The 16,967-nt window shown below is 35.3% G+C and overlaps 1 protein-coding gene across 1 annotated transcript in view; it reads right to left on the reverse strand.

Moving 5' to 3' along the window:
- Positions 1 to 741: 741 nt before the first annotated feature.
- The window catches only part of diras1b (DIRAS family, GTP-binding RAS-like 1b), a 47,082-nt gene continuing 30,856 nt past the window's right edge, over positions 742 to 16,967 (reverse strand). Inside the window, exon 3 of the mRNA XM_057859113.1 lies at positions 742 to 16,905. Coding sequence (XP_057715096.1) covers positions 16,618 to 16,905 — 288 coding nt within the window. The 3' untranslated portion in view covers positions 742 to 16,617. The remainder of the gene's footprint in view (positions 16,906 to 16,967) is intronic.

The following is a 16,967-nucleotide window of genomic DNA, read 5'->3' on the forward strand; positions in this document are numbered from 1 at the left end:
ACCAAAGTCTGAGTATTATTTTGCATAGCTATTTTGATTGGGAATGCCAGTTCTCTTTGGATTGGGCGCTTTTCTTTTTGTGAACATTATTTTTTTGATCGATAGGAACATTATTTTTGTTGTACTTTCAGTAAATTATATTGTAGCGACTTAACAGTTCTGCCAAAATGCATGATGGGAAGTTGGGCAACCATGACTGTCAGTGGTCATCATCTCCTATCGTCCTTCCCCACGTCACTCGCCACAATAGGTATAATTGTTGTGAAAGAGATACCAGAGCTTTTGCCAATAAATAGCGCGGCCCCAATGAATGCCTGTGTCCACTACACTCGCTTGTCTATGCCTCTTAGCTCTCAGTATACATAAAACGGCGATATTGTAGTTTGCGGCAATGTGTGAGGGGGGCGTTCCGCACATGCGTTAAATCCATTAAATATTTTAACGTGACTTAACGTGATTTAAAAAATTAATTACCGCCCCTTAACGCAATAAATTTGACAGCCCTAATAAATGTATGTCTATATACAGTATATACAGTATATATACAGTATATATATGTATATACATATATACACACAGTATATATATATATATATATATATATATATATATATATATATATATATATATATATATGTGTGTATGTGTGTGTATGTGTGTGTCTGTGTGTGTGTGTCAGCCATAAAAAGAAGGTAAGTAATTATATTATTATTCGAAATGTCTATCATTTTTTTAGCTTAGAGTCATTAATTAATGCCTAATATTTAGTTGGAAAAAAAAAAGGCTTTAAAAAAAATTATTCACTCGCATGTTTCAAACTTTTAAACAAATACGTCACAATGAAAAAAATAGTCTGTAAATAGGTCACGGATATTATCTACCTCATAACTATTGCTTAATTGTATTTTTTTTTTTGTTACTGTCGCATTTCCTTCAATATTTTAGATGATAAATAACAGATCCATGACTTCTGTGTCGCGACCCTTGTTATATTACCGTGTTTCACCCACAAAATTCCCACAAAGACCAGCTGTGACCATTCACAGCTGTGTCTTGACACTCTGTGATACATGCTACACTGAGTTATACGCTATAATATCTTGTTAAAATCAGTGTGTCTTTAATGATGCTCGCTCATGCTCACACCTCAAGTTACCGGAAAGCCACAAAAAGACATAAATTGCAGTCGAACGTGAGCGCGAGAATTATGGACACAGCAGGCTAACTGAATAGCGTGCTATCCATTATCTTTTTGACCCTTGTGATGCCATTAGATGCTTAAATCATCAAGCTTAGGTCCCAGGCTTCAAGGCTAAATACAATAAATAGTGTTATATCCTCACATTTATATGTTCCCTTTATGCATATGGAGCCTTCTATTCTCAGTATCTTGCATTCACATTAATTAATTATAATTGAAAAATATTTTAAAAGCCCATTGCAAAAATTTAAATATTATGGTATTGGAATTTAACCCCTAAAATTACCCTGGAAATGTTTTTTTTCTTTCAACAAATTAAAATCAAGCTAAATAAAAAACTGTATACAGTAAAGTTATCATTAACTATACAGCTAACTCCCCGTCTCGCCATGTTTATTTACAAAATAAAACACAGGGCTAAATTAAATCTGCATTTACTCACAGAACAATTTCCTTTATTATTGTACATCCACCCGCATGTCTTAGTGCATGCATATTGATTATCAAAGACTTGATGAGACAAAAGGGGATCATCTTTAAGTGTTATTTATTATTTACCAGGATGGTTGTCCAAAACTTATTTTTAAATGAGAAACTTAAAGACAATTTGAAAGGTCTCAAAAATGTCTATGTTTCACTCACCTGATTTGACCTATAAATATACTGGATATTTAGAATGGATATAATGATAGCCGACACATGAAAAACAAACACATTTGAAACATATTTTGACAGGAAAAATAATACTCTCAATTCAAATTGTAATGATCATTTTTAGTACTGTAAAAAAAAAAAAAAAAAAAAGAAATAATAAAAATAATAATGGCCGTTTATGGTCGGGGAGGCTGTATTTGAGCAAATATGGCAGAAGATTCACAACAATGAAAAAAAGGCAGCCGACACGCTTCTAGTTCACAATTTTATTAGGAAAATCATTTTGCAGATTTGATTATTATCATCATCTTCATTATCATCATCTATATAGATATATATATGTATATATTTATATATATACTTATATATATAATGTACGTATATGTTAATTTCAGTTATTCAGAGGATGCATCAGCACAGTATATCTTAATAGGAAGACTATTGCTAGAATAAATATCTATACATAAGAATTAGTTAAATTTTGTTTTTGTTTTTTTTTTTTAAAAAAAGGCAAGAAGACAAAACAAAAAAACATGAGGTGCCGAAAGAACTCATCCGCAAAACCGAAGCACTTTATCTTATTTATTTTTTAATTTATTTATTTTCCTGTTGCACTGCAATTTTAGAAAAAGACAAAAGATGATTCACAGTTTGTGTCCTTGTTCTCATGCTGGCAGGAACACCGAGAATGGGGGAGCATGCGGGAAGCAAGAACCCAGAGGACCGCCACGCAAGTTGGACCCCAAAAAAAAAAGAAAAAAAGAAGAGACCCGAAAAACTACGGATTCCCAATACGCAATCGACGGGCTGCAAAATTCCACTCATTCTAACCTATGGTAGAGTATTGCTGTTACGCTAAAACTTTTGGCTGCCATCTTAACGTGGTAGGTTCATGTTTTAATGTCATAAGTTAGCATTCAGCAAAACAAAACAATAGGTCGTGATGTGATAGGTAAAACATGGAAATTATCACGTTAAAGTGCCACATTGCGAACTAACATTAAAACAGTTGTTATCTTAACTCATTCTTTGCCAGACCACGTCACGGTGTATGTGGAAAAGGCGTAGATTTGCATAGGGACGGTAGGGACATGACAGTACCAACTTTTCAGGATGCTCAAATTGTCCCAACCAACTTTAAAGCAATCTTATTGGCATTATATCATGAGTTCAGTTATATTGGTAATTTAGATTTTCTTTCCATATGTTGTATGGATAGAATTGACCCTACCATTATTAAGTGAATTACTTTCATTATGTTCAGGCTGACATTTATCCCCTTTTCACTTGCTGAATGTGCATTTTTTTCTCTCAAACATGTTTAATTGGCTGATGACATGACCCCTCCCCCCCCACACACGCACTCACATCCCCGACAGAAATACAACATGTCGACAAAATGCCGCCTCCTCCGCCCCCTTCGAAGACGAGGGATATTAGAATTTTGTTTCAGACAGCAGCAGCAGCAACCACTGTAAGTAATGTAAAAAGACGTCAATGTTGTGGAGGTGGGGAACACACCACTAATTTTGCTACTGAAGGTCCGACCTGCATCAGAGTTAGCATAACATTAGCCTGTATGAATTTGCTAACCTGCAAAACTTGAGTAGGAAGCTACTTAGAGAGAAGAGTCCTTTAGTATGTTTACTACTGTTAACGTTAATTAAACTGTGAGAAATGTAGTAAACTGAGGTTCACCCCCTTCTCCCCAATTTTCATTTTTATTCTATTTATGTGGTCTTAAAGCAGCCCAAAGGAGCTTTCATTTTTTTTGTTGAGTTTGGTTGTGTTTGTGGACAAAAGCAGTAGTGTTTTACCTGAAGGAAGGTTCTATTTTTATTTATTTTTGGTATTCCCTAACTGAAAAAACCTGTTTTTTTCAGTTGTTTTTAATTTCTTTATTTAGACAGACAATGTTGCGTGGTATTAAGACAACTGTTTATTTTTTACATTCCTGGGTAGTTATGAGATTATTGTATATGTTAATATAATTTAAATTCTGTTCAAATATGTAAGTACATTTTCTAAACAAAAAAAAAAGATCCAGACATTTATTCTGGAAGTTTTCAAAATATTTCTTTAGCAGTTTTTTTAAAACAAAGGTTTGAATCGAACAATGTATCACTAGAACTAATACATATGAATGTTAGTATAAGTCAATACAGCTTTATTTTTCATTGATCATTTGGCCTATCAATTAATTAGGTTCACATTCGTGAGAAATGTAGCCCCAATATGTTTGGTCTTATTAATGTCCGTCCCCAGCAAAAAGTGTACATGCAGGTTATGCTGTTATCGTCCCTACCAATGTTGAGACCAAACCTACGCCCTTGGTATGTGCTGTGGTAGTTAGTAAAAGAGGGAAGTTGATATTCTAAACACTGATTGACGGCAATAGACGTCCAATCCATTTCAATTTTGAGGGGCTGGAAGTGATTGTTCGATATCCTCCCAATTAAAATGGATTGAACGTCTATTGTCGTCAATGGCAGCTAAAGAGTTAAGTTATGTGAAAATTGCAGATTTTTTTTTTTTTTATTCCCAGAGCAAAATACACACAGCCCACACTTATTTGAGTTTATGCCTTTATTATTCTTATTTTTCTTTTTTCAATTTATTACAATTTGTTTTAATTTATTTCATAAAGTATTATTTTTTTCCATGTTATTTTTTCCAGATTTTTTTTTTTTTTTTTTTTGCATTTTTTTATTACTCATTGCTTTTTTAAATTCTTTTTTTTACTTACTACTATTTAAATAACCATTTTCCTCAAAATGGACCCTTCATTTATTCATTTCATTTTTTAAAATATATTTTTATTGCTAATTGCAAAACACCGCAAAATATTTTTCTTTGAAAAATAATAAAAATAATAATTAAAAAAAAAAAAAAGAATGATTCTAGATAAAATAAAATAAATTTTAAAAATGAATTAAAACGTCAAAACAAATACCGTAATTTTCGGACTATAAGCCGCACCGGACTATAAGCCGCAGCTATCCTTACTGTATTATTGGATATTTACACCAAAGTTATTAACCAGTAAAACTTTAAGTGACAGCCGCATCACAAGACTGTCTAAGACCAAATGAACCACCATGAAGCTTTGAACCAATTTGCTGCAAAGCTTCAAGAAGCTTCATTTGGCCATCATCACTCCCTTGGTGGAGACAGTCAACCTCTGCTGCCACCTGCTGTCAACACAGTTGTCATTCAACGTGCTTCCTAGCATGCATTGCACCACTACAGATGTACGTAAATCACAATCAAAATTTATGTTCTGTGCTAAATATTTCTTCAGTTACTGTTTCAGTTGTTTCATTAAATGCTAGATATAGTATTTGGTAACACTTTATCTAACAGTGGCGCCATACGACTGTCATAAGACATCATCATAATTATGACCATGATCTCACTTTTTGAATGGATGTAAAAGATCAGAGCTGGACATAAATGGAGTTACATAATTTGCCGGATAATACTTAATGACATCTGTCATAAGCATCCATTAATGCCCATGAATGGCAGTCTGATGATGCATCCGTCAAATGAAGTGTTACCTATTAACCCAAATAAATCAACAAATAAACTGCACTGGACTATAAGCCGAATGATTCAAAATGAGGGGGGAAAAGTAACGGCTTATAGTCTGTTAATTACGGTAATTATAAATTGGGGAACAAAAGAAAACAATTTCACACATAAGTTCAACTAAATATGGCTCGTGTGTATTTTGCTCTGGGGATGTTATTGGACGTCTGTAGTCGTCAATGAGTGTTTTAAATATCAATTTCCCTCTTTTACTAACTACCACAACACATACTCAGTGAACTCACACAGTCAAAGAATTAAGCTAGTGTTAACTTTTGAATAGATGTCTACTGTTCCTGGAAGGGTTAACATCAAATTTATCACACTAAAATGTGACAATAACGCGAAATTTACCACATTTATATATGAAACTTGTGATCGGCTAAAAAAAAGTATCCCTCCCATTTTGATGTGACACTGATCTTTTTGGCCTTTTTTTATTTCGGCCTAACAGCAATGCACTTCCCCCTCACGGTCAACCTTTTTTTCCCTCAAACTCTGCTCATTCAACCTTCCACTATTTATTTACAGCTATCTACAAGGACCTTTAAGCAATGCGACCCACGTTGAATTTCAGTAAAAAACAAAGCAAAAATGGGATCTCTGTGAGGAGCCTTGCAATGAATCGGTTCACTGATACCGCCATGTACACGCGTGTGGGCGTGTTGGTGACTCATGCCAACGACAGCGCAGAAGCCCATGCACGCAAGTAGGAGGCTGAGTGTATAAGGACGGATAGTGTATGTGGCTTATTCATGACAAATGAGAACCGTATTTTGCATTACGTTTGGGAAATTTTGTTCTAGGCCCTTTAAGATGAGTTGGAAATGGTGTTTTGGGATAAAAGTGTACTGTATTTAAGGTTTTAGCTAGTGTTGCACCGATGCCGATAATAGTATTGCATAAAATGCAGGTATCGGTATTGGCGAGTACTCAAAAATAATGCGTCAATGCTGCGCAATATGTATCGTCAATGTTAAGTTTCCATACATGTGTTATCCTCCTGATGATGGCTACGGTTACGAACACCGCTATAAAAAAAAGCAGTGCTTGTCAATTGTACCAATATGGCCGCCCATTACCAACATTGCTGAAGAAGAAAAAAGAAAAACACTGAAGGTAGAAAAAAATAGCTAAAAGTCGTTGAATATTTTGGGGGGTAAAATGGAAAATAAGTCAAGTCCTTTGATGTTTTGAGCTAAAGAGAGGAGTTTTTATTCTGCTCATTTCAGAGTCATATTTCCGATGGTAGCGCGTAAACAGTAGATAAAAGTACATGTCAAACGGCAATACCAGCCAGGATTGAATATTTTATGAACACTGACATTGACATGAGCATCTATAATTATATTAGATTTGTTAGAAGGAGGCAAAACTGGAAAAAGTAGGCTAGCAAACTTGTGCAGTCTGAGCAAAAGTGATTAGCGCATGAGCTAAGCTAATGTATTAATGTGGTATAATGGCATCGACTGACTATTTAAAAAAATAAAAAAAGATGGAGGTAAAATGGGGAAAGGTAGGCTAGGAACTTGTTTCGTCTACTAGAACATGGGCTAAGCTAACAACACTCACAAAGTTTGTATTAGTTTTTTTCCTGTTTCACCAAGGTTTTTAAGCAGTCTCTAACCATGGCATTAATTTAAAAAAAAAATTGAACTATCTTGCATATTTTCTTCAAAAAACATGTATCGGCTCAGTATCGGTATTGACCAATAGCCAAGTATCAGAATTGGTATTGGGAACAAAAAAATGGTATCGGTGCAACACTTGTTTTAACTACTAAAATAGGCAATATAGTATAAACTGGCAGGTGTGTGCAGGCTTTTCCTATTCATAGCCTCACACCCACACGACAAACACGTCAGCACGACGTCTGCCAACAATCCGGCGTGCAAACAGAGAAGATAAAGTGCAACAGAAACGCAACAGTTCACTCGCAAGCTGCCATTGATGGCGATAGATGTCAAATTCATTTTGACAGGAGGGGGCAAATGAACATATATTTGCCCCCTCCCAGTCAAAATGGAATGGACGACTATCGCCATAAGTGGCAGCCATTGAGTTGAATAAGACACAAATAAGTAGGTTTACCTACTAATTACTAGGGGTGTATATCAACTATTTCATTATGATTCTTTAGACAATAACGGTATTTGTCGATAGTCTGCAATGGTTTGATTCAATTCAAGGGCCTGTACAGATTCAACACTCTTACATATCGCCTAAAAGGGGCGTTCGCAAACTTGCGGCTCGTGGGCAAATTGCTGCCCATAAGATAATATATTGCGGCCTCAGTTTGACCTTAAATTGTATTATTAGGGCGGCTCCGTGGCCCTGAAGTGCAAAACACAACAGAAAAACGAAAAACAGAACGGCTAATTCAAAACACAAAGGCAAATTAAACAACGAAACGGCAAATTCAAAAACACAACAGCAAATCACATAACTAAAAAACAAAATTAAAAACACAATGGCAAATCAAAATACAAAATTATATTAAGGAACCGGAAAAGGTTGGTACTAGTCAAAAGGTACACTCAACGCTGATTGGGCAAATCTACCAGAAAGGGTAGGTCCCGATTAACTAGGATGTTATTCCGCTTCTGCCGTGGGATTTGAAAATGAAGATGACCAAAAATGTAAACGTGGCTTCTGCTCTACATGAATATTTTTAGTAGCCTTGACGGGAGATTCATTCAATCAGCGATGAGTGTACTTTTTGACTGATACCTACCTTATCCAGTTCGTTAATGTAATTTAGTTTTTTGATTTGCCGTTGTATGTTCCGATTTGTCGTTATTTTTTTAATTAGCGGTTGTGTTTTCTGGTTTGTCGTTGTTTTTTTTATTTTTTATTTGCCATTCCGTTTTGTGATTTGCCGTTGTTTTTTAATTTACCCTTTTGTTTCATGATTTGCTGTTGTGGTTTTTAATTTGCTGATCTGTTTATTGATTTGTCGTTTTGTTTTGTAATTTGCCATTTTAATTTTTGAATTTTCCATTTTAATTTTTGAATATGCTGTTTTTTTTTTTGATTTGCCGTTGCGTTGTGTTTTGAACTTCAGGGCCACTGCAAATTTGCCGTGGGGTGCAAAAAAATATATACATATAAACATCATTTACAAAAAAAAGAGCAATTTAAACATTTAGAATATATATTAAAAATAATAAATTTAAGAGAAGTATAATAAAATACATTTAAAAAGCAAATAATATACATTAAATAAATTATTCTGAAAAAAATCAAATTATTCAAATTAAATTAAGAAAAAAATACAATAAAGTTAAAGAATGAAAAATAAACAGTTTTGAAAAGGTGTGGCCCATATGTATTTTACTTTGCTTTTTCAAAATTATTATTATTTTATTAATCTCTTATAGCCTAACATAGCTCAACTAGTTACCCAAAGTGAATTAGCAACCATCGTCCCTTTTTAGAGAATCCCTGAAAAAGTGGCCTATCAAATAAATTGAGTTTGAGACCCTTGACCTAAAGCATTAAAAAATACATTGATTTGAAAAATTGATTTTGAAAAAAGTGATTTTGAAAAATTGTTTTTTAGCATTTTGTTGCTGAAACATTTCCAATATATGAATGAAAATCATTCTTTTGAACAAAAAGGCATTCTAAATTACAAAATGTAATTTCTGGAGAAATAACGTGGGAATGCTTTTATGCTAGTCCGTAATTTTGGGGCACTTTGTCATGGTCAAAAGCACGTACATGTGAAAAGTGTAATTTTTTGGAAGGAATGTGTTGAAATGCGAATGATTAAATAGGCAAAGGTATGAACCAACATGTCAATGGCTTTTAATGGGAAGTTTTTGGTCAAAAACAATGGTCTCCATTAGAGCAAATGTTTATTGATCCAATCTACTTTGACCGGGATGGGCAAATGAACGTTCATTTTTTTTTTTTTTCTCCTAATTAATGAAAATAGTCCCTCGCGTTTTTTTTTTTTTTTCAATTTGATTGAATCATTGTTTACCGAATCAATGTATCCATCCAGATCATTGTCTCATTACACCCCTAGTAATTAAGGTAATTTACCTGACCGGATCTTTTTCAGTTTTCAAAACATTATAAGTAATAAATACATCTGAGCATCCCTGGTTTCTAACAAATAAAGGTACGTCTATAACAATAAATCCTTACTGTGGATGTTTCAGCAATGGTACTATACGTTTGGGAAACCCTGCTCTATTAGAACAACGCAGATTTCAAACAGGACCTCACATTGTAGTGCAAAAATACGACACGTCCAAGGAAAGAAATCAACATTTTTCAAATTGAAATGACCGTGAAATGCGTCCAAAGCAGTTATAGATACAAGCAGTGTATATAGATTACAGTACAGTTCGACTTCCAGCTTCCTTCCCGCCAATGGGGAAACCATTTTTATCCTTTCATGTTGATTCTGCTGCACATGTACAGTGCTAAAGAGATGTGCTTTTTGTCTTTTTAGTGTTATTTGAGGGTGAGTGTGTCCTTCTTACATATATTGTATATTATTTATGTATATATGTACAGTTTATCCTTGTATATATATATATATATTCATATACATATTGAATTCATATGTATACCCTGTTGTTGATATATACTGTATATTAGTGCTGTCAAAGTAAATTAAAGTTCATAGTTTTACTTTTTTGACAGCATTAATGTGTATGTATACATACAGTTATAGGGGTCTAGCGATTACTCAATCTGGATCGATATAAGTTAAACACAATTTAATTAAATCGATCAAAACATTAAACATTTATCAATATTTTTTAGATATGCCATTTTGTTTAAAAGAATGTTTTCAATCAAATATGTGAATTTCAGCAACTGAATTGTCAAAAACATCAAAATGGCTTTGTATTTTTTTATTACTTTAGGTGAAAAGTAACTGATTGTGTTAAATGTGTACATCATATCGTATTAAATTGATTGAAGGCCCTAAAATCGTGGCAATTCATGTAAATATTGTATCGTTTTCCATAGAATTAATATTATATTGTCATGGAATTGATGGTATACAACACTAATATGTACATATATGTGCATTTTTGTATTTTAAAGACAATTATTATCCGGTTTGGTTTTAAAATACCGCTCTTTTTGGCTTTTTTTTTAGGTTTTAATCACACTATTTGGTCATTCCCTGATTAAAAATACATTCGGAATGGATTTCTGAACCAATCACGTATGTTCGAGAAATCGTCAAATCTCTTGTTTGTCGGTTGGAGCTGATGAAATGCCTGGCACCGCCTTTAATGTATAGCACCTCCCATTCGCTGACATGTGCACTGTTCCTTCCATGGGAGCACAACTCTCCTCCTCCTCAAGAGAAGTAGCAGATAATGTGACAGCTCAGCTAACCCTGTGCAGGCTACTAAATTGGAGTGCAACACACACAGCTGCTTTTTTTATCGGAAATGTATATTTGGACGCAAAAAGGGTGTCCTCATTTCACAATTCTAAAGAACTATGTGCTTTGTCAGATGTGTCGGCACCCATTGGCGTCACATTTGAATGTTTTTGATGTAAATAATATCCTCATAGTTGGACTGAAGCAAAGAGACTATGAGTTGACGTGACACGGGGCTCGGGGCCGATCCATAGGGGCCTACATTCAAAAACTTAAAATTCAAATATTTTCAAAACAAAAACGCCAGCAACCTAAAACCACAAGAGCCACCTCCCTTAGACATATATGAGTCTCCATGAGCAGCGACATCAAAAAATTAAAAGTCGTTCCCAAATAAAATCCTGATTCATTATTTTTTTTATACGTTACATACATAACAAAATTTAAATGGCTATAAAATTATCACATTTTACACTAGATGCATGAAAGTCACCAAATGCAGAGATAATCACCGATATTTTTTAGGATCAATAGCAGTATTTAACATATAGGTTTTTTTTTCCCAAAATACTAACTTAAATCTTTTCTGATTTAGTGCAAGTTTACAACAGCTAATAAATCACTCAACTTTCACATCAGAAACTTAACGCTTGAAGAAAGCATGTAGAATCATCTTAATTTTACTCAACAAAAGCAAAATTTTCATTTTTCTATATACAATCACAAGTTTTAAGTTGAATTCCGCTATTGTGTAGAGATACAAAATCCAACATGGCGGCCGTCACAAAACAAAGAGCTTTTTAAGTTGAAAGTTCTTGCAAAGAAATGCTTTAATCACGGAATTTCTATAGATTTGAACGTAAAACAGTCTAGATTCTTGGTTAAAAGCAAAAAACGGGCAGTTATTGTTCATTTTACGTAAATATTTCAAGCGAAAGTTACGGTATTGTATAATCCAATATGGCGGCCGTCATGAAACAAAGGGCTTTTTAAGTTGAAAATTCTTGTAAATAAATGCTTTAATTGCGGAATTCCTATAGATTTGAAGGTAAAACAGTCTAGATTCTTGGTTAAAAACAAAAAACGGGCAGTAATCGTTCATTTTACGTAAATATTCCAAGCGAAAGTTACGGTATTTTATAATCACACATGGCGGCCGTCACGAACCAAAGACCTTTTTAAGTGGAAACTTTTTGCAGAAATTGTGGAATTTCTATAGTATGAACGTAAAACAGTCTACATTCTTGGTTAAAAGCAAAAAAAAAAAAAAAAACTGAAAAAAACTGGCAGTTATCGTTCATTTTACGTAAATATTTTAAGCCAAAGTTACACAAATTTTATCCATTGATTTTTTTTTTTCCATAACATTTCAAAGTGCATGCATGGTGCTATTTAATATAATAATTAGCTTGAATCTTCGACCAAATCACTCTTGAGACAATCCTGCCTGCTTGTATGAAGTGAAACCTTCGTACGACTTCCACCTATAAATCCGGTGTTAGAACGCAGCGTGTGTTTGAGTTTATCACAGTGAAAGCTAACTCGACGTTCTGCCTGAGTCGGCCCCCTACGCGAAGGCGTGGCGTAATGTCTGTGGAAGTTGTCTTGTCAACTGATGGTTGTGAGAGAATTTTATTGATGCTTAAAACACAACCATTATACGTTATATTTTGTATGCTTTTGATGACTTGCTTGAGAACATTGAGCATCAGTTACATCAATCTGTTGAGTGTAGCCTTGACTGTATCACAGTATGCCCAAATATGGACTTTTATTTTCCTGTTGTTTTCCAATATGCCCTGAATGAATACAATGTGGCAACTGTGGTTTATCAAACTTCATCCTGGCCACAGCTGGTGATTCAAGGTTATAGCTTAAGATAGTTTCCCCCTATGAGAGATATTTTTCTGTAACTTGAGATGTTTTTACTAAGTTTTTGGTTTTGTTTGTATGGTGCCAACCCATAAATAGAGGTGTGCCCTGTATTTCTCTTTTGTCCACATGCGGAGAGGCGCTTTGTGCGTTACTCCGTGTCTGTACCCGAGAGCTCTTGTACATAAAGAAAATCAATCCATGGCTGGGGTCGTATTTATTTCTCTAATCTAGCTATCGAGGTAACACTTGTCTTGGGAGTTCAAACTTGAGCTTCCCTGACAATGGTGGCGTCTATGATAGAAGTAAGTTTTTTTCTTTTTTAACAACAGAACTTTTGAGCCAACTGATTGACTATACAGTATTTTCTATTGCTATTTTACAAAAACTCTATTGTAAAACATTTCTCTTAATTTGCTCAAAAACAACCTTCTGAAAAAGGTCATGTATAAGATCAACTCAATGTAAAGTTGCAGCTTGAAATCACGTCAAATCTATCAAAAGCTAGACACCACCTTTATATACAAGGGGTGGAAATCATCGATTCCATGACGATATGATATTGACTCTTCAAAAAAAGGACACAGAATTTGCCGATATTAAAAAATCAGCCACGATTCAGTTCACGTGCATTTGATCGTTTTAATACGACGTAATGCTCACATTTAACACAATCTGTTGCATTTTATCTAAACCAATAAAAAATACAAGTCAATTTTGACATTTTTTGACCATTTTGTTGCTGAAACTTTTCATACAATTCTTTTGAGCAAAGCGGCATATTTAATAGACCCTGTTCATCTATATTTTGTGTTGTAATGGATTTCCATTTTTAGCTAATCAATGTATCGATCCAAACTGACGGTACAACATTGAGTGTTTGATTCAATCCAAGGGCCTTCGATCTATTTAATTTAATATTATGTACAGTACAACGCAATTTGGACGTTTGTGACCATTTTGTCGATGTTGATCGACGGTTTGCTTTTCAGTCCATCTGACTGGCTTGCTGCTTCACCAATCAATGTGTCGTTACACCCCTAATATACATATGATATACCCTGTTGTTCAGCAGAACCACAACCTCATTGGACGGGAGAGTGATTGTGATTGTTCCTCGGGTGAAAGAAAGGTGCAGAAAAGTACAGGCAAAGCAAAAAAAAAAGTATTAAAGGTCCAAAGTATTGTGCTTCTTGTGTGGCAATGGGCAGCGCGTGCACAATGTATGTAAATGATGTGTTCATGTCATAAAGTGCTATGCTGGGTGTGTTAAGTGGACTTTTGAGTATATGACAAGTGAGAGAAATTGGCTACAAATAAATGGAGCCGTTTAAATTACGTAACCCTTTATAGAGCACCCACTGGAGACCGATGGCGGCTCGAGACGTCCAATTAATTTACACAGGGCGGGGTGAATGAAGTCAAAATTAATTGGATGTCTTGCTTCGTCAATGGACCTGAAACATTAGCATTCATGGTGTTTATCGTTGTTAATGGCAGAAAATAACTTCCATCCTATGAAATTAAATAAACTATGAAGTGTTATTTCTGTTTTTTTCTATTTAAAGCAACACTTGGTAACTTTTCAGTTTTGGTCGATTTTAGTGACGCCGATGGGCAGAAGTGGTAGTGTTTCCCATGAGGACCAGCGCACACCCGCACAGTGTCGTAAAATCATCATTCAATCAAAAATCAATCTCCCAGTCGTCCACAGGTGGAATAAACTACATTTCTGTTTCTAGCAGCTGTGTGAAGGATGAATAGTAAAAAGGCAATGAGGCTAAACAATAGCATATGACTCGTCAACGCTGACGAGTTCGTTTGAGGGGGGGGGGCATCAAATCTGGGCCAATGTTTATTCTGTATATCTTAGTACCCTCCCTTTTTTCCCCTCCTCAGACAAAACTTTTTGTCTATTTTGTTGCTCTGCCATCTTTGCAGACTTCCGTCTTTATAACGAATAGAGAAAGGGGAAAGTGACGTATACCGTAATGCCGTCAGCACATTTGTAGTTTTTTATTTGTGTGGCAAAGTTCCTGCTACCTTCCTCAAAGTTAATTAGTGCCGGGGAAAGCGATACAGACCCTCTCAAGCGATAAAAGAGGTGTCAAATGTTTAGAAAAAAATCTTGAAAAGGTACCTAGTGTTGCTTTAAAGGTATTACTTTTGTCAGGATTTTAAAAATTAATTAATTTTATTTATTCACACAAAAATGGTTTTAAAAATATCGATTAAACCCTTGACGCCAAAATTTCTGTTTTTGCTTTCAAGTAGAAGCTAAATCAAGCTGAGAAAGTTAAAACACACCCTAAAATAATGATGATAAATTAATGAGAATAAAATTAAATGATTTCAAAAATAGGAATAATAATAAAACATATACCGCATTGGCCCAAATATAAGACGGCCCTGATTATAAGACGACCTCCTCTTTTTCAAGACTCAAGTTTGAAAAAAGACTTTTTGAACACCAAATTATTTTTTATACAGAAAATAATTACAGTACATCCGAAAAAGATGATTATAACAAGATATTTGAGAGAGAAAAAGCATGTTATTTTACCTCATTCAAATCTTAATAGCTGAACATTTAAATATGTAAACTAAAGTGCACTCACATTCGTAAATGAATGGCTTCTGGTTTTTGAAATGTAAATAAACCATTCTATTGTGATAAAACAACAAAATTGCAATAACTGCATTAACCACCAAAGTGAAGTCTAACTGTAACTATAGTCTTGAAACAAATCTGAATAAGGACAAACATTGCAATAAAATAATGCAAACTGGTTAAACTTGAGAGTAGCTGAGATCCGTCATGACAGAACATCGCTTCAATGATATCTGGCGCCATCTAACGTCGTGAATGGGGAGAGTAGCTGAGATCTGTCATGACAGAACATCGCTTCAATGATATCTGGCGCCATCTAGCGTCGTGAATGGGTATGACGTCGACCGCAAATATAAGACAACACCCTCTTTCTCAGTCTTATTTCAATGCAAAAAACAGCATCTTATATTCGGGCCAATACGGTATATCATTTTATTCATTCATTCATTTTCCATGCCGCTTTTTCCTCACGAGGGTCGCGGAGGTGCTGGAGCCTATCCTAGTTTATATCATTTTATTTATGATGCAAATTAGGGAAAACAGGGATCTATGCTAAAAAATGAAAAACAAACAAAAAAAAACATTTAGAATGCTTTGATCAGGTATGTGACTTTTTCACACCAATAGGCATCAAGGGTTTAATAATAAGAAAATATATCATTTTAATTGAGACCAACTGTCCACATATGTGGAATTCAAATTTTGTAGCAAATGTAAATATTGTGGCCTATTTGACCCAAAAGGTGACTTGCGCCAGGGGTTAAGTTCTTCTTTTTATGACTAAAATTAGACACTTGCCTTATAAAGGGTTAAGGGCCTCTTTATGAAATAAATTAATGACATGTTGAAGAATGTGAAAGGCGGAAACAAAAAGAAAAATGACTGATTTAGCTTGCCCAAAGAAAATAAATACATCCATCTCTATTTTTGTTATACTCTCGTGTGCTTGTTTTTTTTCGTATGATTTGATTTAAAGCGGAAAAAAAACCTGGACATTCTTGACCTTCTCTGCAAAATATCCTTCCCTTGGATTCTCTTTCTGGTTGAAAAAGCAAGCGAGGCGACACCAAGTCATCTGTCCAATCTTAAAAGGATCGCTGCTTGACGTGATGTGGTGGATGAGGAGAGAGGATTTTTGACGTCATCATGTTTGGGTGAGATGCGCTTGTAAATGAGGTTTATTTACATCCTTCTTGTGTGGCGTTCATGCTCTCCCACCTCACAGGAAAAAAACAAGCTCTTTTATATCTAGTTTGTCTACGCGGCGGGCGGGCGGGCAGGACCTTCCGCGGTATTGGATGCCGACGAAGGGGGGATTCCTGCGGTCCTTTACATGACGCTGCACTTGCCCTTCAGTCTCTCGGCACGCGACTGCTTCCCCGAGCGCTTGCCGTCGATGTTGAGGCTCATGTTGCGCTTCTTGTCCAGGTTGAGCAGCTCCTGGAAGAGCTCGGTCACGTTGTGGTTGGTCTTGGCCGACGTCTCCATGAAGGCGCACTTCCACTGACTGGCCTGAGCTTCGCCGTCCTTGGTGTCCACCTCGCGCTGGGTCTCGTCGCTCTTGTTGCCCACCAGCATGATGGGGATGGCCTCCACGTTGCCCTTGATGGCCAGCACCTATAACAAGAAAGCAACGTGAGCGGACAAGGATGGAAAGGAGAAGATAAGGGAAGGGCCGG

Source organism: Corythoichthys intestinalis, chromosome 15 (genome assembly GCF_030265065.1).
Source record: "Corythoichthys intestinalis isolate RoL2023-P3 chromosome 15, ASM3026506v1, whole genome shotgun sequence".
NCBI classification, from domain to species: Eukaryota; Metazoa; Chordata; class Actinopteri; order Syngnathiformes; family Syngnathidae; genus Corythoichthys; species Corythoichthys intestinalis.